This window comes from Globicephala melas, chromosome 10 (assembly GCF_963455315.2).
Source record: "Globicephala melas chromosome 10, mGloMel1.2, whole genome shotgun sequence".
NCBI lineage: Eukaryota > Metazoa > Chordata > Mammalia > Artiodactyla > Delphinidae > Globicephala > Globicephala melas.
The window spans coordinates 87,914,640-87,940,589 of NC_083323.1; the positions used below are offsets into that span (position 1 = coordinate 87,914,640).

Sequence of the window (25,950 nt, forward strand, 5' to 3'; positions counted from 1 at the left end):
ACAATCTCTGCTACTAAGTTTTAAAGTGAGATGTAATTTATATACTACTAATGATATTTCTGCATTCTTTTTATTTATTTTCATAGTTAAACAAGCACACCAGATGTCATTTGAAGGTTTTAGAAGATACATGGATTCGTCTGAATGTCTACTATTTAATAATAAGTATGAAAGTGTTTATCAAGATATGACTCATCCACTGAGTGATTATTTTATTTCAAGTTCACATAATACGTACTTGATATCTGACCAATTAGTGGGACCAAGTGACCTTTGGGGATATGTAAGGTATTTCGATTTTTAAATCCATTATATTTTAAAGATGTTTGAAAGTTCCTGGTGGTGTCTACCTCAGTAGGTAATAATTCACAGTAAAAGAAGGCTATGCATGTTATAAAAACACATAGGGAAGAGGAATTTTGATTTGTACATATCTTGGATATCCAATCTTTGGGTGGTTGTATAATTTATTCAATATATTATTATCATACACTTCCCTTCTAATCCTGTCTGCCAACCTCCTCTCCCCGCTTATTGGCCCTTGGAAGTTTCCTGAGCAATTTGGATACTTCGTATAGGAAAATATGTGAAGAAGACTTTAAAAATCTTATTTAGCTAATCAGAACATCTGGGGTTTCTAAAATAATATGGTTAAAATTAATTCTCAGATATCTCAGTGCTATAAGGAAAACCAACACATACATTATATAATGTGGCATTTATAGATAATATATATACTTACATGTCAGACAATTTACATAGATTAAAGGCAGTCTACGCTGCACCATTCATTAATTTTGCGTCCTACAATGTATCATACTGTTAATACCGGTTTAGTTTCAGCTTCAGTTTAGTCAGTCAGCTGAAGATACAGTGGTGAGCAAGATTTTCAAAGTTGCTACACTCATTTGTTCATGAGAATAGGCAGCTAATAAGCAGATAAACAAATCGATATTTCCAGGGACTGATTCATATGGAGAAGATGAACTAAGGTAATTGTGGGGTGAAGGGTGTTACTTTAATTGAAGGGTCAGGAAAGGCTTCTCAAGAGGATATAGTTGTGGTCTGAGTGACGATAAAGAGGAAGTTTCAGGTCTAGTGGAAGGGCATGCCAAGTAGAAGAAATAATCAGTGCTTGGCATGTTCACATGACAGAAAGACAGCAAGTGTGGGTGGAAACAAATAAATGGAGAATGAAGGGAGGTGAGCTTGAGGAGGTAGACAGGATGCATTTATGAGGGTCTTAGAGACCATGGAAAGGAGAATGGATTTATTCTAGTTGCATTGGGAAGCCATTGGAGGGAATTTCCTTGGGATAATATCATAATTTGATTTACTTTTTACTGTGGCGGAAAGACTGATGGTGCAAGAGTGGAGGTAGGAGATGCTTTGGGAAGACATTGTAGCAGTCCAGGTGATGACGATCATTTAGATGGTGAATTCATGAGGCAGCAGCTGAGATAGAGGGCTGAATTTGAAATATTTCAAGGAGGCAGAGCCAACAAGGTGATTCACCCGGTGATTTGAAGAGAGGTATGAGGGAAAGAGAGTATCAGGATTTTGGACCTGATAACCTAGGATATGATGACATTATGGACAGAGGTGGTAAAGCCTAAGAGAGGAGGCCATTGTAGGTTGTGAGGCAAAAGCAAAAGTTCTGTGATGGCCGTGTTCAGTTTGAGATATCAATTAGTTATCAAAGGGCTAGGTCAGATAGTCAGTTGAGTGTATGTGTCTGGGATTTAGAAGAAGTATCCAGACTGGAAAAATAGGATTGGAAGCCATTGGTATATAGGTGATATTCAAAGCTATGTGATTGGGTGATATTACTTAGGAAAAATCATAGAAAAGATATCTTATCATCCCATGATAACATCAAACTTAGAAATTAATATTGCTTCTCCAGTTTAAAATCTAAGTAAATACATAAATCCACAAACTCAGAAATATATCTATTTAGAATCCTGTAAAGATTGCCCCATTCATAGCTCTACTTTTATTACAGAAATTTCTATTCATACCTCATTATATTAATTTTTTAAAGAGAGAAACTACACATTTTACACAGGTTGACTTAGAAATACAGAAAATTACTTTTGAATTCCAAGAAAGTGTTCCACCCATGTGAAAATTTAAAGTTAAGTTTAATTGTATTTCTTCCTTTATTTCCTTACACACCTGTGGAAGATACACTCAAAATGCAAGTCTTTCAAAATTTCTCTACTTAAGAGAGGTGATGTAATGCAATGTTTACCTATTAATGTTTAAGTTTCTGGTGCTAATCTTTCCTCCCTTTCTCTCATTTGTTAATTATATGATAGATATAACATTCTTGTGTCTCAGTTTCCTCCTCTTTAAAAGAGGAAAACTAATATTAACTGCATTAAATATTTTAATCCACAAAAAGCCACTTAAACTTATTTAAGTGGAGAATTTCTTTCCTGAGTGAGAGACAAATTTTCATTATTCGTTCCCACGTCATTATTCATTCATTTCACTCCGTGTCTCCGTGAGACAGTGAAAAGTGCCCTCCACACCACCGCTGGGGGAGAGACAACTTTCTTTTACATGCTTCTGAGTAAAAGGGTTGGCATGACACAGTGCAATCCACGCAAAACATTTTTGCCGGGGACCAAACCGTGCAGTTAAAATAAGCAGCTTGGTAAAGGTTGGCTTGATCTAAGGATGTAATTAAACCTATCTAGAGATGTAGCAAGAATCAGTATTATTTAGGTTGTCCTCCATGAAAAATTTTTTCCCCACAAAACTGTAGAGGGTTTTGATCTATTAGTAGGGAATGAAATTCATGTAGTATTTTGTTAAAGGTATAAACCATAATCTAGGAATGACCATTTATTTTGTTTAAATTTTACTAGTGCCCTTGTGAAAGGATGCCGTTGTCTGGAAATTGACTGCTGGGACGGATCACAAAATGAACCTGTTGTATACCATGGCTATACATTCACCAGCAAGCTTCTGTTTAAAACTGTTATCCGAGCGATACACAAATACGCATTCATAGTACGTGCATATCTTTGTTCAATTAGTTATGTAAACATAAGATAATTTACTTGTTTCAAAATCCTATAATGCTTGACCTTAGTTTAGATCAGTAATATTTCCAATTGTGGGTTATGATCCATTAGTCGGCAGTGAAATCCATGTAGTATATCATTAAAGGTAGATTTGTCAAAGTTAATCTCAGGTAGTAAGGTACATGTGGTTTCATGGAACTTTTAAAAAAATTTTAAAAATTTTGTATAAGCAGGTTCTTATTATTTATTTTATGCATATTAGTGTATATATGTCAATCCAGATTTCCCAGTTCATCCCACCCACCCCCCCATACTTTTCCCCCCTTGATTTTCATGGAACTTTTTGTTTAATTATATAATATATATTATGTGTGTTTGTGTATGTGTGCACACGTGTGTATTGTGTCATAATATAAATTATATTTCTTACCATGAGTTAATGGCCAAAACAGTTTGAGAAATACTGGCCTATGTAATAGTAAATATTTTACCAACATTCGAATATTTTACTTTCAAGACACAAATGTCAAAAATGTATTATCTCAACTTTTGGCATTTTTTCTACTATGATGTCAGCTATTTATACAAAAGTTGACTTTAGATTTCAAAATTATTGTTAAATGTATTAAGTTACAGATTCAAAGATTTAATTCTTTTTAGAGCTTCTTAATTCAGCTTAAAAATCCTCGTCTATAAATTGAGCTGGTTTTAACAGTCATTGAATTCTGAATAATACTTGATTCCATTGACAAGCTTGGCTAATTCAGTACCTTCAGACATTTTAAATTGTTTTTTTAAACTTAGTATATGTGATTTCTTTCTTAACTACTTCAACCATAGTGCAATTGAAGAGATTTAATTAACAAAATCTTACTACTTAATGTATATCTAATAAATTAAACTTACAGATTCGAAAAGCCTAAAGTACTCCTAAATAAGTCAATGTATTATCTGTAAACATAAGCATAACTTAAAATCACACAGTTAAATCAATTGCTCCATTATTTATTAGAAATAGAGTATAAAATGCTAAATATTCACAAAATAAATATAAAATATTTAAAAATTTATCTTAGTATAAAACCTTGATATATGGCATTAATTCTCTTAAACAACTAATTTCTGATGATTTCTAAATTTATATCTCTATCCAAACTTCTCCCTTGAATTTTACACCAATATAGACAACTTCCGATTTGACATTTCCACTTGCATATTTAATAGGTATAATTAACTTAACATGTTTAGACTTGAGCTCCAGATAATATTCCTCTTTTTCCTAGTCCCACTTTTCCTGTGGTCCTTCCCATCTCAGTTAATGTTAACTTTTATGTGTTCGGCCTAAATCATTGTTGTCAACATTAACAGTCCCTTCTTTTCTCTCTAACCCCTCAATAAGTTCTTCAGCAAATCCTCTTGACTCTACTTTCAAAATATACACTGAATTTCCCCATTCTCACTGTCACTGTACTGGTCAACTACCATCACCTCTCACTTGGATTATTACAATGGCTTCTTATCCAGGGTTCCTGCTTCTCTCCCTCCTCCCCTGTGGTTTCATCTCAATATATCAGCCAGAGTGACTTTTTGGTAAGTCAAGTCATGTCATTCCGCTTTTCAAACCCTTCAATCCCACTCAAAATAGAAGCTAAGGTCCATACCTTGACTCCCAAGGCCCTACATGACCTGTTTTCCATTACCTCTCTGACCTCTCCCTTGCTCTTGTGACCATTCTGGCCTCCTTACCCTTTTTCAGACATATCTCAAAGCGTTTGCACTTGCTATTCCCTTCGTCTGAAATACTCTTCCCAAATATTTGAGTAGCAAACTCTCTCACTTCATTCAGGGTGGGTAACTGAGGGAATAAAAGGAAATAGAGACAATCTTAAAATTAAAATGACTTGCAAGGATGGACAAACCCCTACAGCTTCTAACACTCCAAAGAGTAAGCGATGGAAAAAAAAGGCTTTGAGCAACAGACTCAATGAGACTTCTCAGTTGGATAACGTGACACAGTTTTGCAGCAAAGATTAGATCAAAGGTTGAACTTTTTGCTCAATATAGTCACCATTAATTTGGGGAAGAGAGAACAATGAAATAAAATAGACTTGATAACTGTGGCTTGGAAAGAACGTTGGATATAGTTACTGACACATGTGACTTACTAGAAACAAACATATGAAATTGAAGTTTTTGAGGAAGTTGTATTGCTAAAAACTAAACCAAACATAAGTCTGACTTGTTAGGCGAACCTTAAAACAACGCTTGGTCAGGAAGTGAGCTGCAAAAGTGGCTTGGCTTTAAGGAAAGCCAACTCCTCAGCACATGCTTTAGATATGAACAAGGAGGATAACGCCAGAGGATCTTCCCAGAGGGTGGAGCCAAAGACCACAGAAGACAAAAAAAAAATGAGTTCTTCCCAGTGAGTGAAGTCAGGGCCTAATCAAGAGATCCATTTGCTAGGCCTTCACTTTGCCTAGTCTCAAAATCACTTATTATATTTGGGAAAAGAATTTTACACTCTTCTCTTAATATTAGACTGAGTCAATATATATGTACATGGGTATTTACGAGAAGGTCATTTTTTAGGCTGAACCCCAAAGATATTAGGTTCTAATTCCTGGAAATTATAAATGTTACTTTATTTGGAAAAAGGGTCTTTGCAGGTGTGATGAAGTTAAGACTCTTGAGATGAGAGATTATCCTGAATTATCTGGGTGGGCCCTAAATGCCATCATATATATCCTTATTAGTGGGAGGTAGAGGGAGATTTAATACACACAGAAGAGGAGGCAATGTGAAGATGAGGGGCAGAGATTGGAGTGATGTGGCCACAAGCCAAGGAATGCTGGCAACCACCAGCAGCTGGAAAAGGCAAAGAACAGATTTCCCCTAGAGCTGCTGAAATTTTAGCCAGTGAAACTGATTTCATTTTAACCAGTGAAACTGATTTCAAAATCTTGGCCTCCAGAATTATGAAAAGATGAATATCTGTTGTTTCATGTGACCAAGTTTATGACAATTTGTTACAACAGCCATAAGAAATTAATATACTCATACATTAATAAGGCATAATATTATATGTGATATATGTAACATATGACATATATATCAAAGGTCTGTAATAATGCAGCAGACCTTGCAATTCCTTTTCTTATTATTCTAAGTTGGTAAATTTGTGTCCTGATAATTATATGTGGAAACAAAATAAAGAAAATAATTTTGAATAAGATCCCAAAAGGAGTGCTGTTCACTATTTTGTGACAAATTTAAAAGTTACAATGGTGACTAAGGGCAGAAAATATCTTTGTAGAGTCACTTTTACTTACTAGATACTCTATTATTAAAAATTGGAAATATCTTTATCTTTGTTTTTAATTATAAAGCAATGAGTTTTGATTATAGAATTTAAAATTGAAAAAGTAGAAAATTAACCTTTTTTTTAACTTACCAGGGTTAAAGTTTTTCCTAAAAATATCTAAACATATATATGTAGTTTAAAAAAAATGTAGAATCTCACTCTTTGGCAACTTGTTTTTCTTCATAAGACTAGATCATAGATAACTTTCTGTAGAGTATATATAGCTCTACCTCTTTTGTGACAGAGTTATATCATTCCTTTAAAAGGATATGCCATAATTTATTTAAACAAGTACCCACTGTTGGGTGCTTCAGTTTTTTTTCCTATATTTCTAATGCAAATAGTAATAATTTTCCTTTTTATACAGATTTAATGTTCCCTGTTTTGTCAGACTCAAAACTATTTTCAGTTTAAAGAAAACGTAATAATTTTGCGAAGGTACTGAACATTAGAAATGTTTTAAAATTAAGTGCTTCTATAAATTGCATTAAAGTTATTGACGAGTTTTGATTAATAACTGTAGTAATGGTTAATTTTTTAGACATCTGACTACCCAGTGGTGCTCTCTTTAGAAAATCACTGCTCCCCTTCCCAACAAGAAGTGATGGCAGACAATTTGCAGTCTACTTTTGGAGATGCCTTGCTTTCTGATACTCTTGATGATTTTCCAGACAAATTACCTTCACCAGAGGTAACACTTTGTCTGAGAAGCTCAGGTTAAGAAAAAGAGAAAAAAACATGCTACTATTGTATTGTCCCATGAAACTGGGCTAGAGATCAATGACACATGCTTAGTTTTGATTATTTATCGAGGTGTATCTTTGCAATGTGTTTCCGAGGAAATAGTCCCGTGAGCATGTAGGTGAATACATGTTGATAAAGAGAATATATAGAGATATACCTAAAAATTCACATTTTAATTGTGCGTTATGTCCCATGTGTCCAAAATTTCAAGTCAGTTAATATTAGACCACAGGAATTTGGTATGTTTTACAGGCCAAAGGCTAAGAAAGAGGCAAAGATCTAGGCTGTAAATAGAATTCATGCCCAATACCTCAGCATCTGGGTGGCAGGTTCCCCCTTTTTTAATCTGCTCTTTTCAATGTCCCTGTCTCTACAGACGTCTTACCATCTTCAGTTGAGCATACTCAAGTATTTGGTTTAAAAAAAGCACCCACACCCTACCCTCAGGATTGCAGTTTCTACTCCAGCTATCTTTTTATTTTATTATTTCCTTTCTCAACCCAAATTTTCATTTCCTTGTCTCCTCACAACCTACCTAATCAGGCTTCCTCTTCCATGTGCACCAAGTAAGTATTTCAGTGTGCTCATCACTTTCCTACCAGTAAATTCTTTTTTTTTTAATATTTATTTTCTTTATCTTTTTTTTTTTTTTTGGCTGCATCGGGTCTTAGTTGCAGCACGTGGGATCTTTGTTGAGGCTTGTGGGGTCTTTCACTGGAGCGCATGGGCTTCTGTAGTTGTGGAGTGCAGGCTCCAGGTCACATGGGCTCTGTAGCTGTGGCACCTAGTTGCCCCGCGTCATGTGGGATCTCAGTTTCCCAACCAGGGATTGAACCTATGTCCCCTGCATTGAAAGGCGGATTCTTTACCACTGGACCACCACAGAAGTACCCACTACCAGTAAATTCTAACGGACCTATTTCAGCCTTCCTCTGACTTGTTGCCTTGACAACATTCAACGCTATGGATGCCTCCTTCCTTTCCGTGAAACACTTCCTTCTGTAACACCACATTCTTCAGGCTTTCCTCATTCCTCTCTGGCCACTCTTCAGTTTCGTCTGCTGGTCCATTCTCCTCACCCCAAATTTTATCAGGTGATAAATGAACTTTTTTCTTTTTTGACACCCCTAACCAATAGTTTAATTTTGACATGTCATCATTTTGGTAGATATAGTATATATTTGTAATATTTGAATATCCCCCTTTATATTTTTCTTTATTTTATTTAGATGAGTAGAAAATTTAAAGATGAAAGTGTTATGACACTAAGGACAAGAGGTATAGGACTCACGATAGAATTAAGGCAGAGAAAAATAAACTGAACAAATGGACAAACTGTGAGTCTTTCACCTGATGAGAATGCTCACAGGCTAAACGTGTTCAATTATGACAGAAAAGAAATATTAAACAGCTTGTGCAGAGTGCTGTAAACACATCATCAGAGATTAAATCTAAGAGTCATGGTCTAATTCAGGAAATTATAATAATAATTTCAGTTTTCTAGGAATAGAATTCCTCCTCTTATTATTTATAAATCTAATTTTTAGTATTCAGATATATAATTTCCATTAAAGCTTTTGCTTCCACACTAAAGGAGATGCTTTCCAATGAGTAAATGAGAAATTAGAGATAAAGTCATTTTCTCATACTGCGCTTAGCCCTCAGTATACAAAAGAATTGCCTGGAGACTTGTTAAAGAGACATAATTCTGTCCCACAATTCAAGATTCTGGTTCTCTAATTCTGAAGTAGATTGCAGAAATCTTTTCTTTTAACAAGCACCCCAGGTGATGCTTTTGACACTTGTGGTTGCAGAGTGCACTTTGGTAAACTCTGTATTAGTAACACGAGGGTCATGGTAAAAGAGAGAAGACCCAAGATGATGGAATAATTTGAGTGGGTACCTGAGGATGACAAAGAGAAGGGCAATCAAAGCTCCTCAAAGAAAAGAACTTTAGGGACTTCCCTGGTGGTCCAGTGGTAAGATCCCACATGCCGCAGGACAGCTAAGCCCACGTGCTACAATTACTGAGCCTGTGCGCCTCAACTAGAGAGCCTGTGTGCCACAAACTACAGAGCCCACGTTCTCTGGAACCCATGCACCACAACTACAGAGCCCACAGCTAGAGAGAAGCCCGTCCGCCGCAACCATAGGTCCCGCATGCTGCAACAATGATCCCGCGTGTCACAACTAAGACCCAACACAGCCAAAAATAAATAAATACATACATAAAAACATTATAATAAAAAAAGAAAGGAATTTTTCTTCATAGGGTAGATCCCAGTAACATTATATACAATGTACCAGACACTTACTAAATAATGTTTGTTAAATTAATGAATATTTGAAAAGGGCAGAAATAAGTAAGTGAAAGAAAGGAACCAGAAGGCTTTGGATTTAGAATGAGTGACCCAGATGGTGAATTTTGCCATGCTCCTAGTTTTGATGGGCAGGAAATATTAAGTTGATGATGCTCGTGTGCAATACAGTTGAAATGTGAAGATTTATAAATCTTTAGCTTAAATTTAGTCTTTACTAGATGTCAAATACTATAATAGACATTTTTATATACCTGATCTCATATAATACTTTTAATGTTGGATAAGAGAGTGATGACCTGAAGCATTCACTACCAGAAGTTATAACATTCTAACTTCTGTAACATTGAAAAAATATATATATAATTATATAAATAATAATTTATATAAAATTATATAATTTTAATAATAATCTATAGAAAATTATATATATATAATTTTCATGTATTTCAAATTTGTGCATAGTAATAATTTATGGAATGTAGAAGAAATAGAAAAGAAAAGAAAGCCCCAATCATTACAGGCGTATTTTTTGGTGAATTTTGGTCAATACAATAATATCACTGGTTTCTGTTAGGTTTTTAGGAATATGGAAAAAAGATGGAGCTTTTACATATCTTACTGCTGTGGGCAAATTGAAAATATGATGAAAGACTTTTCGATGACAATGACAAGTGCAAATTTACCTGTGCATGTGTAATTGTATCTTTCTTTCAAATTGTTTCTGTAGGCATTAAAATTCAAAATACTAGTTAGAAACAAGAAAATAGGAACTTTAAGGGAAACCCGTGAAAGGAGGGGTTCTGATAAGCATGGTCAGGTAGAGGAATATGAAGAAGAAGAGGAGGCAGAGCAAGAGGAGGAGGAAAATGAGGCCAAAGGACCAGAACCATCGGATGCTTTTCAAGATGATTTGGAAAAGGAGGCAGAGTCAAAAGGGGCAGTCGGAATTCCACTCTTCAAGAAAAAGGTGAGATGAGGCTTTGCGAAAGCCTTACAAGTGATTGAAAAGTTGTCTTATTGTTTTGTTGAGTAGTTTTAAAACATTTTGGAGGAAACATCTTTTTCCTACTTACAATAACTTCAGTCTATTATTTAAAATTTGTTTGGAAAAAACTAGCAGTGGACAAGAAGTTTTAGAAGTCATCTCTTCCTGTATTAGCTGTTTGTGATTATTTTTTTCTCTACAGCTAACAAATATTATGCCTTCTCATGTATTAGACACTGTGCAGTGTACAAAAAATAGTGTATCTGCTCTGAAGGCGATCATACTGTCAGAGACAAGAAAAGCACTATTTATATTATATAGTATTTTAAGTATACAAGTTAGCATGACAAAGGAAGGTATACATGGTTGCAAGGGATACAAAACTAATTCAGCTGGTTTAAGTAAAATGTGAATTAATTCAATTGGTCCACAGAAATGAAGGGTTTAGGGAAAGGGATTCTAATTTCAGGAATGACTTGGTTGAAGTGTATCAAAGTCCACAGAAATTTCTTTCTCCAACTTTGGCCCTACTTTTCCTATATTGGTGCAAGCCTTTGCCAAGCTTCAGTTTTACATGCTTTCAGATTCAAATCCAATGGAAGGCCTATCTATCTCTCAGCTGACCAAGCAGATTCTTTTTGTACATTGGCTATGATCCAAGCTGTGCACATCCTTGAGCCACTTACTGTGGGGAATGCAGAGCTCTGGTTAGCCAGGCCCAGTCCACGTTACCGACACTTAAGCACATGGATTGAGCATGCGCAAGAAGTGTTTTCCAAAAAAAAAAAAAAAGAAGAAGAACACTTTGGAAGGGGCTAACGGAAGTGCAAAGGGTATAGATACTGGGCTGTAGAAGAGCAATAGAGTACTATACAACAGAAGTTATTCCAAAATGTTAGATCACATTGGAAATACATTTACTCATGACTAAAATTCTTGAATTTGTAGAATTCCTGATACTAAACTAAGACCTTTGGGATAAAGGAAATGGAAATAATTGCCATCCTCAATACTTATTACATTAATTGGGATTTTAGGTTTAGGTTGTCTCATAATTGACATTAAATGTTGTCATAATAGAACATATTCACATTGACCTAATCCAAATAGTTTTTGAGGATATAATCTTATGAAAAGACTAAAATCATTGATTTGAAAGCGTATTTTCTTTATTGAAAAAATAATTTTTCAAATGATTAGTGCAAATATGTGAAATTATTGCCTTTTTTTTTCACCGCAAAGTTAAAAATAGCTACGGCCCTATCTGATCTTGTTATTTATACTAAAATTGAGAAGTTCAGAAGTTTTCACCATTCAAGACTGTATCAACAATTTAATGAAAGTAACTCTATTGGGGAGTCACAAGCCCGAAAACTTTCAAAGTTGAGACGTAAGTTCTTATGATTCAAATAGATGAAGTGTTTAAACAAGTTATATTCACTTTTAAGGTGTCAAAATTGATCAATGATGTTTACAAAAACTATATTCTAGTACAATTTCAACATATTTAACATATTTTAAAAAGGGTTATATGCCTCAGGTCGCATTAAGTTTTATTTCACAGAACTCAACCATTATTTTAAGTCATGAAATTTTGATTGAGAATGTCCAGTATGGACACTTTGTTGGGAGGGGCTGTGGTGAGCAGTTTACATGGGAGAGCAGTGGCTACAAGGCTACAGAGGTAGGCAAAGCCAAATTACAAGGAACTTGGACTTTGTCCTACAATCCAAAGTGAGTAGGAAAAGATTGAAATCTCAGGAGTCACATGATCCCCTGTGTGTTTCTGAAAGATGCCTCTGTTAGTGCATAAGGGTGACACCGTCTGCAGGGAGGAGATGATAAAGGCTGATGGCGGGGAGACTGGAGCCAGGGTGAACTTTGTGGACTCGGTGGGCACTAAGCGGTAGAGTTAAATAGACTGGGAGGCTGTATCTCTAAGGTGAAGAAGAAGGAAAAAATGGTACCCAGGGGCTTCCCTGGTGGCGCGGTGGTTGAGAGTCCGCCCGCCGATGCAGGGGACATGGGTTCGTGCCCCGGTCTGGGAAGATCCCACAGGCCGCGGAGCGACTAGGCCCGTGAGCCATGGCCGCTGAGCCTGCGCGTCCGGAGCCTGTGCTCCGCAACGGGAGAGGCCACAACAGTGAGAGGCCCGCGTACCGCAAAAAAAAAAAAAAAAAATGGTACCCAGGCCAGACTGCCAGATGGCTGTGTACCTGCAGAGGGACCATGTGTCTCTGCATCTTCTTTTCACTGTCTCCTGACTCTACATCTGAGGTGGGTTTATTCTGCTTGATAGAGCCCGAGACACAACAGGGAAAGAGAATGGGAAGAAGACGCTACCTTCTTCTCAGACTTATATGGCAGGAAATATCATCAACTTAAAAAGGGATGGTCTGTCAGGAGGGGAAATTTTTTCCGTCTATCCTTCTTGAGTTCTTGTGGCTGGACTACTAATAAAACTGACGCAAGTCATATTGACAGGAGAAAAAGAAACAAAATTTTATTCATATAAATGGGACCTAAGAAGTGACCAAAGTCAGCAGGTTTTATACTTTTTAGACAAAGAAACAATAAATTTGTGAGGAATTGACAGGACAAAGAAACTTAGGTTTCGGGTGACCAATTAGTGAAGAATTCAAACAGCGTTTGGGCTTGGGGTAGTAAATTAAAGAAGTCACAAAGTTTGTTTTCACAGTCTTCTCAGCCCTGAATTCCCTGTCTTTGGTGGGAAGGGTGTCCTATGTTCAGACGCAGGGAGTGCATCTTTCACATGAGACATTTATTTCCTGCTTTGAAGGAGACAGAAAGGAGGGATAGAGCGTCCCTCTTGCATTGGCCATTTCTTAAGTCACTTTAATTCAAAATAATCAATATGCCACTGAAGCACATTTTAGGGGCAGCCTACCCTGTGCCTCAACAATTAGCTTAATAATCAGAATCAGGTGACTCTCCATATCCTTTTTAAAATTGCAATCTACCGTCTTATGTAGAAGTGCTATGGCAGAGAAATCAGCACCTGCGACTGACTTGAGAAAAGCTGTTGGCTATTAGGAAATGCAGATTCTGGTATATTTGTTGGTTAACCTCATTTGGCTGGCCATTGGTACCCTAGGGTTTTTTTTTTTTTGGCCTCTCACTGTTGTGGCCTCTCCCGTTGCAGAGCACAGGCTCGGGATGCGCAGGCCCAGCGGCCATGGCTCACGGGCCCAGCCGCTCTGCGGCATGTGGGATCCTCCCGGACCTGGGCACGAACCTGCGTCCCCTGCATCGGCAGGCGGACGGACTCTCAACCACTGCGCCACCAGGGAAGCCCAACCCTAGGGTTTTGAGGCATGCTTTAGCTTATCTCCTCAAACTGCCTATTAGAAAGATCCTATATAGGGCTTTTTTTTTTTTTTAAGTTGAGGCTTGTGACCAAAAGTCAATTCAGTAGATCTAAATGACAGTTAAAAGAATAGAATAGAGCAGAATGGAATGGAATAGAACAAAATGGAATGGAATAGAACAAAATAATAGGATGGAGAAGACGTAGGCAGGAAGAATAAGTTTTGTTTTGTGAAACAATTTTGTGTGTGTGTGTGTGTGTGTGTGTGGTGTTGGGTTGTGATATAAAGCATATTTTTTACTGTGAACTATTGTCAACAGAGTTTGAATATGAATGACCTACTTTACTAGCCTCCATTCTTTCAAACTATCGGATGGTTTTTGTTGTTCATGGGGACAGGACATGTGGGCACAGCAAAAGTCGTTATAATTCTCTCACTCTCATCATATTAAACACTTGCTCAAAATCTGAAAAGGGACTGGGTAGTTCAGAGCAGAGTCATAAAATATAGCATCAGCGTTTCTTTGGAAAGAGTATAGAATATTTTTCTTGTGCCAAAAGTTAATAGTAAATAATTAATGATTGGGCAAAGATGTTCTGCAAGGATGTCTATCATTAAAAACAATAAACATCATTAAGTTTATAATAGGGAAAAATCAGAAACAGAAATTTTCATATGTGTGAATGCTTTTCAGTTATTTAAAAATAATGTCGGTGAATATTATTGAAATGGAATGATTTTCGTGTTATCTTAGTAAGTTAAAAACTGGAAGTTTATAAAAGGGAATAAACAATAAGATTCAATTAAAAATAAGTATATACATATGACAAAAGAATGGAAATATATATATACCAAGAGGTTATCAGGGTTATTATTTGAGTGGTGAGATTATATGTTATTTTCTTATTTAATTTTCACATTTCTCATGCTATGTGAAAAAATAGCATGTTTAATTTCTAAATCTCAGAAGTAACAAAATCATGTTAAGGGTCCATAGTGATCATTCATGTTTATCGCTTTGTAGATGAAAAAAATTAAGACCCAGAAGAGTACGTATTTTATCAACAGATAGACATCTAGTTTAGGACTGGATAAGGGATCATGACACTTGGACACACAAAGTGCATTTGTACACGAGTAGCTTCAAAGTGAACTTTTCCTCAAGGAGAGGATAACTTCTAAAATTGAGTGTTAATTAAATTAATTGTAATTACTATTAACTTCAGTAACTGGAATTTTTTACCTGACAGTGCTTCCTAAGGAACAGTTTTTAGGATGAGAGTGGCAATGATTCTGTTCTAGCCTGAAGAGCAAATAGAGTGGACATAGGCAATAACCATTTCTTCCATGACTGGTCACCATATTAGCAGAAATAGTTGTGGGAAAAGGATCTGCTTAGTGAAAGAATAAAAACCTTGGAGAAACATAAAATCTATGTTCAAAAATTTGAGGGGTGTCCAATGGTATATGGTGTAAATTAGTTTTGAATCTTAAGTGATTTAAATAGAATTACTAGAAATGTGTAAAAAATATAAGTAGAAACATAAAGAATATGTATAGAAACTGAAACAGACTCTGTGTGTGTGTGTGTGTGTGTGCTTCAAGTATAGACATTGTCTTCCTTTCCTTGTAAGGAAAACATTTGAAATAATCAGAAGTATTGGGAGATAGCAAGTTCTCTCTCTCTTTTTTTTTTTTGAAGAACAAATACGTTTTATTTTTTAATAACTTTATTTATTTATTTATTTTTGGCTGTGTTGGGACTTTATTGCTGCACGCTGGCTTTCTCTAGTTGCAGTGAGCATGGGCTACTTTTCTTTGTGGTGTGCGGGCTTCTCATTGCAGTGGCTTTTCTTGCTGAGGAGCATGGGCTCTAGGAGTGTGGGCTTCAGTAGTTGTGGCACACGGGCTTAGGTGCTCCACGGCATGTATGATCTTCCTGGACCAAGTCTCGAACCAGTGTCCCCTGCATTGGCAGGTGGGTTCTTAACCACTGTGCCACCAGGGAAGTCCTGCAAGTTCTCTTTCAATGGAGGGATGCAAACAGAAATTGAATGAATTTTGGGGAAAGATACTATGGTGGTTAGAAGGTCAGCTGGAAGCTGAGTTGAGTAACTTTAAGGTCCCTTTCAGCCCTGAGGATCTGTTAAATATTCAACTTGATTAACTTGGATGACATCACATAGTTTTATATGACTTCCGTGCAATTCTTTCCTAATGTGAAAACCAAAGTGAAAAAAACCAAAATGGGTAAAGATACTTTCGTTTTCAAAAATGGATGCATTTTATTTTGGAATTTTATATACTCTATGTCAAAGTGAAATTAATTTGGATGTGAACAAAAAGAAATATATTATCCAATTGTTTCTTTCTTTGAGTGAATAATTACATAAAATTGTTTAATAAAAATTATTATTAACTTTTCAATAACAGTGAATTACTCTGCCAAACAAAGGCATGAATTTATTTTGATTTTCATGAATTGCAAGTATTTCTGCCAGGACAATAGACATCAACATTATTGAAACTGTTGTAGAATTAAATAAATATATAGACATAGTAGTTTATTTGAAATCTTTGAAATGTTTTAATAAATTTCTTTTTTTAGCCAATGAATTTATTCTTCACACCACGAAGTTCATTACCAGAATATATCCCAAAGCAACAAGAGCAGACTCTTCTAATTTTAATCCTCAAGAATTTTGGAATGTAGGTTGTCAAATGGGTATGTTACATAGGATATTGAGTTTTTTGCAAAAATAAGATAAAATAAATTCATTTTGTGAATTAATAAAAGATTCATGAAAAGAGCTTCCTTTGAAGAATTTTCGAGCCTGGGTGTTTTGGAGTCAAGCAATGATGAATCAATGGCTTCAAGAGTTGAAGTTAATCCTAAATAGGTTGAAAAGGGTAAATCTAGGTGAGGGTAGAAGCATGGAGGTTAAATTCATGAGGAGTTTGCATGGGAATTGTAGGAATGGGAAAAAGAAACCAAAAAAGAGATGTAAGAGAACAGTGAAGATAGAGTCCTTTGCTTGAAAGATTTGCTAAGGGCCTCTTCAAATCGAGTGGCCTCTGCTTTTTTGTACTTTAATCACTTCTGCATTCATAGTATTGAAAAGTAAGACTGCATAGCTTTGTTATTTGTCCTTGACTGACTCTCCTTATTCCAAATTGATCAACTGGTGTACCAGTGGGACTAACCAGTCAGACAGTGCCAGGTGTTAACCCTTCTGCTGCTCGATTGTGACAAGGCTCATAGGTTTTCAGAGAGGGAGGGGGCGGGATCAGGATGCTGGGGAGGGCAGTGGGGGGTAGATGGTGGTACTGCATATAGTGGCTGTTTACCAGCCTATACGGAGTTGTTTCTGTATTTTAACGACAATTACTGCTCTGCCTGTTCCTCGCTTTCTCCTCAAGTGATTACAGTACCTCTTTAGACCTGAAAGTTTATGATACAGTTGGTGTCTTCCCTTCCAGCATTTAATGACTGATTTTCTTTACTCTCATATTTCCTGAATGTTTTCTGACATGTACATTGCTATTCTATAATCTATGCTGTATGCCATTTTGATTTTTTAACTCAAAGCTGTAAAATAATTTGCAGATTAAATTTTGAAACTCACCTTCATATGTTAACAAAGACATGGCAAAAGGAAAGGTTTAAAAATCATGACTTATTTGGCAAATGCTTGCTCTTAAAATGTTCAAAGATATATAATCCATGATTAGGTTTCAGTAAACTGTTTAGTTGCGTTTCTTTAGATATACCCTCTGTTTCCTGACAATGTCAAAATACTCTTTTTCCCTCACAGTGGCCTTAAATTTCCAGACCCCTGGTCTGCCTATGGATCTTCAAAACGGGAAATTTTTGGATAATGGTGGTTCTGGATATATTTTGAAACCACACTTCCTAAGAGATAGTAAAACAAAGTTTAATCCAAATAAAGCACTAATGGACAGTAATCCAGTCATACTTATGATAAGGGTAAGATTCATTACTTTTTCTTTTACCTGTATTGGTTATGATATAAGCTAGATAGTATGCATTAATATTTTTAGTTCTATTGATTTTCTTTAATGCCTTTTAAATTTCTGTTAATCTTTTCAGGTAATGTAGGTGGGTGGTATTTCAGCATCCTTCCATATCTGAAAAATGTCTTTCTGTTGCCTTTTTGCATGAATGAAAAAATTGCATAGTTCTAATTTAGAGGAACTAGTCTAGTTGTTCTAGTTGTTGTTCTAGTGAGAAGATGGGGTGTTTCAGCCACTTTTTCAGATCCCTTCCTAATCCACACAAATCTCATTGATGTGCTTCTGTGGATTTCTTCTTTCCTTTTTAATCTATATGCAAGCGATTCTTTCTCACTTTCATTTGTGGGTGAGAAAGAATTTCTTAATCCTTATCTCAAACTAAACATCCTCCTTGTATTCTTTTATACACATTCACATTATACACATTCACTGTTTCAACCCCAAACAATGCTCAAATCTGACCTCATTTTTGGACTATAAAGGCTTATTTTTAATAGCCTACTTAGCCTCCTTACCAATATTCTGTCAAACTTAAAATATTAAAGCCTGAACATCCCTTCCTCGTCAAATCTACTTCTAGTTTATTTAAGTCTCAGTGAACTGAGTCAAATTCCTTGACTCAATTAATTCAGGCAAGAAAAGTGGAGATATTCTTGTCTTCCACATCTCCTTCACCTCCCATGTCCAATCCATTTCTAAGTTCTGTAGATCTCACTTTAAATGTCTTCCTTATCCATCCCCTTGATCTGATGTCATTTGTTACTGTCTTTTTTTTTTTTAGGAATCTGTTACCTGTCATCACCTCCATTCCTTTGGCTTCCTAAGGGGTTTTCAGGGAGCCTTGTCTCAGTTGTCCTGGTCCATCTTCCACAAGTCAACCAGAGAGATTTTGCTTCAGTGCTAATCTTATCATGCCTACTTAATATTTATTTGTGTCTCCTGATCGTTTTCTTAGTCTGGCTTTGTCCTACTCCTCTAGCCTCATCTCTCACTTCTTCCAGCCTTTCAACCCATTCCGAAACTGTATGGAAGCCTTCTTTTTTGTCCATAATGACTCTTCTATGTATTGCATATGCTATTTCCTTTGATTGGACTACTCTTCCATCCTTCATCTGCCTATTGCATTCTGAATCATTTTTCAATACTTTAAGTGTCACTTCTTTTTGGAAGCTTTTTCCTGTGCTTCTTTTGAAGTTTTCTTCTGTTTTTCCATAACACCCTATACATGCATACATTACGGCACTTACCACACTGTAAATTATAATTATCTACTTGTTATACTTGTCTTTCTCCCCCCACTTGTCTGAGGGTCCTTTAAGGATAAGGACTGTGTTTTGTTCAACCCTTATCCACAGTAACTGACACAAAGTATATGCTCAATACATGTAGGTTAATTGAATGAATGATTTCTTTTTCAAGTTGAGAATACTAAAGAGAATATATGTGCTCTTTTATTGAGAAAGTGAAGATGGAGGATAGCTGGTATGCATAGATGTTTACAAATGCCGCCTGTTTGTATTCTGAGAGGTCTCATGTAGGGGTGTAAGTGACATGGTGTGAAGGAGGCAGGGTTGATGATTTTCCTGGGAAGCTGCTGCCACAGCCATGTGTGTCTCCCCTCTTGTTCTGATTGTTCTAGGAGCTTTGTGATTACATTATGACTTGCACAAATGGTGGAGAGTATGATTTGGGAATAAAAAGGCCTAGTTTTGCCATTAGCTTTCTTATGTCCTTGATGAAGCCATTTAACATTTCTGGTTTACTCTTTGTCAACTGTAAACAGAGAACTTTGGATTAAATCAGTTATTTTCAAGCTTATAAAAACTAAGGTATCATTTTCTAAGTTTAAAATCTCGTGTATAAGACCAATAGATGAAAACAGAACTATCTGGTTGACCACTAAGGGTTTTCTGTTTGACATCCATCCTCTGCAGAGGCCCATGGAAGGGCTTTGTGAATCAGAGTGTACAAATTATTTGAACAATAAATCTCTAAATTCTATTTCAGTGTGCACCTTCTCCATACTGATAAGGGTTTATTACCTGGAGGGCCTATATTCAGCTGATAGGCTCTGCTATCAGTGTGCTAGTTTTTCACAGTCAATGTTCTTTCAAGTTACCTTGATATCTAATTATGCTTATTGATCAATGCCCGTTCCATACTGGTTGTTAAATATTTGCACAGTTACTCTGGTTTCTAGCTGATGCCATAATTTGTGGATGTAGGAAGGAAAAAATTACACACTGGCACTTTTTTCTTTTCTTTTCCTTCTATTTTCACAACAATTATTTACTTGTTCCTCTTTATTATAATCTTCAGAAATTGAAATCATGTCTCAATTTTTTACATTAGTACACTCTATGAACTAGTATACTTCAAATACTGTTTTTTTTTTTTAATTCGGACTTTGTTCCTTAAAGTAAAACAAATCTGTGCTTCAACAATTAGCTTGACTAATAGAAGACTAAATAAAACTATTATTAGTTACTTTGTTAAGCATTTTCTGCTATCCGGTCCCTAATATATATATGAAATAATTGATTTTGTCAAACTCAGGTTACTTATGATAATATGGAAAGTGATGGGTAAGGTAAAATTTCATGATAAATTATCCAAACATATAAATTATACTGTCAGAGAATGCTATCATAGGAAATTATGTGGTGTTTTTTCTTATATTTCAGAAGTTGTATTTATATTTTACCATATTTTTGTTGTATATATACAATATGAATTTGAAAAGAGTTCATGTTTTTGGAGCGACTCAGCCTGAATTACAGTAGAAGGGAATCATAACAATGCTTTTAAAATAAAAATATTTGTTGGACCATCAATCTTGGAGAATGTGGATTCTATTATAATCACATATTGGTAAAATGGAATAATTTAGACATGTTCCTGGTGTTCATCTATTGATATTTGAGGATAAAAGAGTTAAAATTAATAATTGGCACTATTTTCTACTTTGTTTGTTTGTTTGTTTTTTTTGGTGGGAAATGACTTAGTCAATCATGATTTTTGGAAAACCTGTTTTATTTTGAAATTAAGCAGTGGTGCAGTTTGACATTCTGCTCAATTCTTGAATTCCCTTATTTTTGTGCAGCTCATCAGTGGGATCCAGTTGCCTCCCAGTTGTCATTCATCATCTAACAAAGCTGACACATTAGTGATTATAGAAATTTTGGGAGTTCCAAATGATCAAATGAAACAGCAGAGTCGTGTAATTAAAAAAAATGGTGAGCTCCTAATATATTTTATCGAACATTTATTAGACTTCTTGTTGAAAAGCTTAAAAATTATATATTGATAGAGTTTTGATACATTTTTATTATTCATAAGGAAAAGGTTTTGCATTATGTTCAAGATGACCAAAGTGTTATATGCAGCAAAAACAATTTGACAATGACTTAATGTTGGCGAGATGTATTTTCAGATTACAGATACAAAAATGTATCTGACCTGAAAAATTAGTGGTTTTTCCATTTTTACTTCCTTTTTATGTTTCCTTGTATGACTGAATTAAGAGTGACATTTTGATAGCTGCAAATCTACTTAGCTTCTAGCCTCTGTGTAAAATAAAGAACTTATGATTTCTCTGATACCGCATGTTACATAGTTTTACTTCACTACTTGAATTATTTTAGATCAGAGGTCTGTGGCTTCTGACTCAGGCTAAGGATGCCATAGAAACTTACTCGTACAGTATTTGGATAAAAAATTCAGTCATTTTTGCCAGAAGAGAAATGTAGGAATGGAAGAAATGACTTTGGTAGGATTTTCAGTGTTCCAGCATCCCATGATAGTTTAGGTAATACAGTACTGACATTGTTATTTCTTCTCTGAAGTTGAAATCATGAAAGAAATTAGAAAACTATAGATTCTTGGGGTTGACTCTTAGAATCACCTGGGAAGAGAGCTTGCAACTGATCCTTTGAGTCTAGAATCTTCTATGAGTGGATATTCCCAAAATATAGTGGACTTCATTTCAGAGTCTGGAAATATGCTCCAGGCTAAATGGCACAGAGAGAGAAGCAGGTGCAGTCTCAGTAGACTTCTTCTTCTTTGGTGATAATACCCTCCCCACAAATGTCCAATGTTCAGCTCCTCCCAAATCCAGAATATTCCTCCAGTATGGCCCCTAGTGCAAAAGGCATGAAAAAAGGTTTGGGAAGTTTTGCTACCTCATCCTGTGTTATCAGTGGGAAGGGATATTAGTGATGACTTCCTGCCTTATTTGGCACCCCTTAGAGTTGAATTGGCAGTGTCAAGAAATGGTAACTGCTATCAGGAAGCTTCTAGTAACCTATCCCTTGTTTTCTCCATCCCCTTACTTGAATCTTCATGACAAAATGCACAGAACATTTATTTATTCAATGCACCCCTTATATAATACTGTGATTCTAGCTCCCGTTAGAAATTCGATTGCATCCCTGGGTTTTATGAGAATATCCCTACAGAAATTCAGTTTGGTTCATCAGACATTACTGGGCCCATTATATTAAAAGCCTGGTTCTAAGTATCAAAAAAACTTCAAATCTCTGTTTATTAACTGCATTCTTATGTATGTCCCAACTAATTCTATTGTGGATAGTTTACAGTTCAGTGTGGAATTAAATATAAGTAAAACTGTTATGAAAAAGTCATTAGTGCTTTAAAGAAAGTGCAGAGAATTGTATGGAAGGGACAAATTTTGAGATGGTTCTTGGCAAATGAGTAGAATTTTTATAGAGATTGAGGATAAGAGAACTTTTTTCTTTTTCTTTTCTTTCTTTTTTTTTTTTTTTTTTTTTGGCCATGCTGAGAGGCTTGCATGATCTTAGTTCCCTGATCAGGGATTGAACCTGGGCCATGGCAGTGAAAGAGCCAAATCCTAATCATTGGGTGGCCAGGGAATTCCCAAGGATAAGGAAATTTAAGGCAAAAGTAATAATATGAGTGCTAAAACATGGAGAAAACAAAATTCAAACATGTTAGGGAAGAGTAAAGAAGTTCAAATGCAATGTACTTAAGAAAGATTAGTGTGAGATAAAATGAGAAATTTACATTGGGTATGGTCATGGAAAATAGTGAAAGCCATGATAAGGTAGTAGAAACTTTCTTTTCTGAATAAAATTAAAACTTTTAAACAGGGATACAAAACACTAAGAGAGTTGAGCGTTCCAGAGATCATTTCTGCAGAGTAGAGAGGACGAAGTGTATGAGAGAGAGATGAGAAATACAGAATAGAGTTAGATGTGATCTCATGGTTAGAGCATGTAGAAGTTAGGTCCTAAACAAGGGCTGTGGCATCAGAAAAGGAATGGAGGATGCATGTGAGGAAGACTAACAAGACTAAGGGTGTAGATAACTGGACAGGAGGGATTCTGAGATCACTTAGCTACTAGGGTAATCGTAGGGTAATGAAAGACATGAGAGTCTGGGAGGAAAACGATCACATTTGGGTAAGGTGGGGAAGTGATTTTTAACTCTATTTGTAACTAAGCAAATGTGATATTCTGGTTTATTATTTATTTATTTATTTTATTTTGACACTAAAAGGACTTTCATATATGTCTATATATGATTGTGTGTGTGTGTGTGTGTGTGTGTGTGTGTGTATGAAAGAGTGAAAGAGAGTATGGTGAAGGAGGGTTGGAGGAGGAAGAATAAATTAGTATAAGAATTTCGGGGAGACATTTTTCAGTGTCTATAAAGAACTGACTCTTAAACCTGCAACTATACTCCGTTGAATTATTTCTTTTCTTAGGGCAAGGTAGGATGGTTATTATTTCAGTGTGAGTCAATTTGTTTAATATTTTTACAGGCATAGACTGCATTCTGGATTGCTTCCTAGTAAATGTGCACTTGTGACTACAGATGCACCATAGAAAACATAGATATGGTATAATTAGTCATAAATGCTTCAATACTTCTTGAAATGTAACTCAAAGGACAGATCTATTGAAGTAGTAGGTGTAGCATTGCCTTTGTACAATGAAAAGTAATACATTATTTTTCTCTGAACTTTTGAGTTTTTATTAAATAAGAGTGTATATTTGATCTGGATGTGAATTTCTTGATTCCATTCAATTATGCTTAATTTTTATCTGATTTGGGTCACATTGTGATACAATTTGGATTTCTTGTTTGGCAAGAGAGTGTTTGGGATAATCTGTTTTGCTAAGGACATAAATTACTCATCGACTTTGTATTTTTTTTTAACATCTTTATTGGAGTATAATTGCTTTACAATGGTGTGTTAGTTTCTGCTTTATAACAAAGTGAATCAGCTGTATGTATACATATATCCCCATATCTCTTCCCTCTTGGGTCTCCCTCCCTCCCACCCTCCCTATCCCGCCCCTCTAGGTGGTCACAAAGCACCGAGCTGATCTCCCTGTGCTATGTGCCTTCCCACTAGCTATCTACTTTACATTTGGTAGTGTATATATGTCCATGCCTCTCTCTCACTTCGTCCCAGCTTACCCTTCACCCTCCCCGTGTCCTCATCATCTTGTTTTGATGAAGCTGAATGAGTTGAAATTAAATAGAAGTAGTTCATGTTTATGGGGAGATTATATCAGACAGGTTGGGTTAGATCAAACAACCCATACAAAGATACCACAAATTTAGTTCTAACTCATGCTTACCCAGTGTCTTAGTTCAGGCTGCTTCAGCAGCAACAAAAACAGACTGGTTGGCTTAAAACATAGGAATTTATTTTCTCACAGTTCTAGAGGTTAGAAATCCACATTCAGCTGAGTCTTGACTTTGAGATGGAGATCCCTGGGAGATTTTTGCCGCTTAATATTATGTGGCGCTGGGAGGTCTCTGGTGGACAATGTCCTGACCCTGGCTCTCACACCTCAGAGGCACAGGCCTGACACCCTGCCAGAGCACTGACCTGTCCACCACACGGCTCAGAATAAAAGGGAAAAAGAAAGAAAGAAAGAAAGAAAAATAAAATAAAATAAGGTTATTACAATAAAAAATAATTATTAAAAAAATTTAAAAAGTAATTAAAAAAAGAAAGAAAGAAAGAAAAAAGAGAGCCACCAAACCAAAAAACAAATCCCCCAGTGATAACAAGTGCTAAAAACTATACTAAAAAAAAAAAAGAAAAAAAGAAAAAGGGCAGACAGAACCCTAGGACAAATGGTAAAAGCAAAGCTATACAGACAAAGTCACACACAGACGCATACACATACACACTCACAAACAGAGAAAAAGAAAAAAAAATATATGTCATTGCTCCCAAAGTCCACCTCCTCAATTTGGGATGATTCGTTGTCTATTCAGGTATTCCACAGATGCAGGTACATCAAGTTGATTGTGGAGCTTTAATCTGCTGCTCCTGAGGCTGCTGGGAGAGATTTCCCTTTCTCTTCTTTGTTCTCACAGCTCCTGGGGTTCAGCTTTGGATTTGGCCCTGCCTTTACATGTAGGTTGCCTGAGGGCCTCTGTTCCCTTTTGGGAGGTCTGAGTTCTTCTGCCAGCGTTCAGTAGGTGTTCTGTATGGGTTGTTTCCACATGTAGATGTATTTCTGATATATTTGTGGGGAGGAAGGTGATCTCTAGTCTTACTCTTCTGCCATCTTGAAGCTCCTCCTTGACTTTGGATTTTAAAATGAGCAGTTAGTCAAAAGAAGGATCAGGAGCTGACTTGAGAGCAGACATTAGTGAGCTCTCATTCCAACAACTGTCTATAGAGCTCTTCTTATGATAGGACCTGATATAGAAAAATGATGTTATTTAACTTCCTCATGTCTCAGTGTCTTTGTTAATAAAATGCTGGAACACAACAGTCATATTGTATAATAGTGAAACGTTTCCATTCTGAAATCAGACTCCATTTGTTTGACTTCCTGCCCGAGCACTTAATGGCTATTTATGTGAAAGCCTTCGGAGGTTATGTAACATCTTTGTGGCTCAGTTTTCTCATCTGTAAATGTGCATAGAAATAACCCTGATAGGGTTTTTGTGAGGATTAAATGAGATTACCTGCTTAAAGTTTTTAGAATATTGCCCAGAAATTGTAGACACCTAATAAGTGTTATTATTGTCATTATTATTCCTTTGTCATTGGGTGCATTAAAAATTTAAGTGCTTTAAACCCCAAGCTTTTATTATTACTATTAAAAGTGTTGAAAATAAGAATTTT

General features: G+C 35.9%; 1 protein-coding gene across 1 annotated transcript in view; it reads left to right on the top strand.

Moving 5' to 3' along the window:
• The window catches only part of PLCZ1 (phospholipase C zeta 1), a 42,587-nt gene that overhangs the window by 15,552 nt on the left and 1,085 nt on the right, over positions 1-25,950 (top strand). Inside the window, exons 4-11 of the mRNA XM_030841376.2 lie at positions 87-288; positions 2,877-3,021; positions 6,938-7,087; positions 10,189-10,428; positions 11,689-11,836; positions 16,384-16,500; positions 17,591-17,763; positions 20,914-21,046. Coding sequence (XP_030697236.2) covers positions 87-288; positions 2,877-3,021; positions 6,938-7,087; positions 10,189-10,428; positions 11,689-11,836; positions 16,384-16,500; positions 17,591-17,763; positions 20,914-21,046 — 1,308 coding nt within the window. The remainder of the gene's footprint in view (positions 1-86; positions 289-2,876; positions 3,022-6,937; positions 7,088-10,188; positions 10,429-11,688; positions 11,837-16,383; positions 16,501-17,590; positions 17,764-20,913; positions 21,047-25,950) is intronic.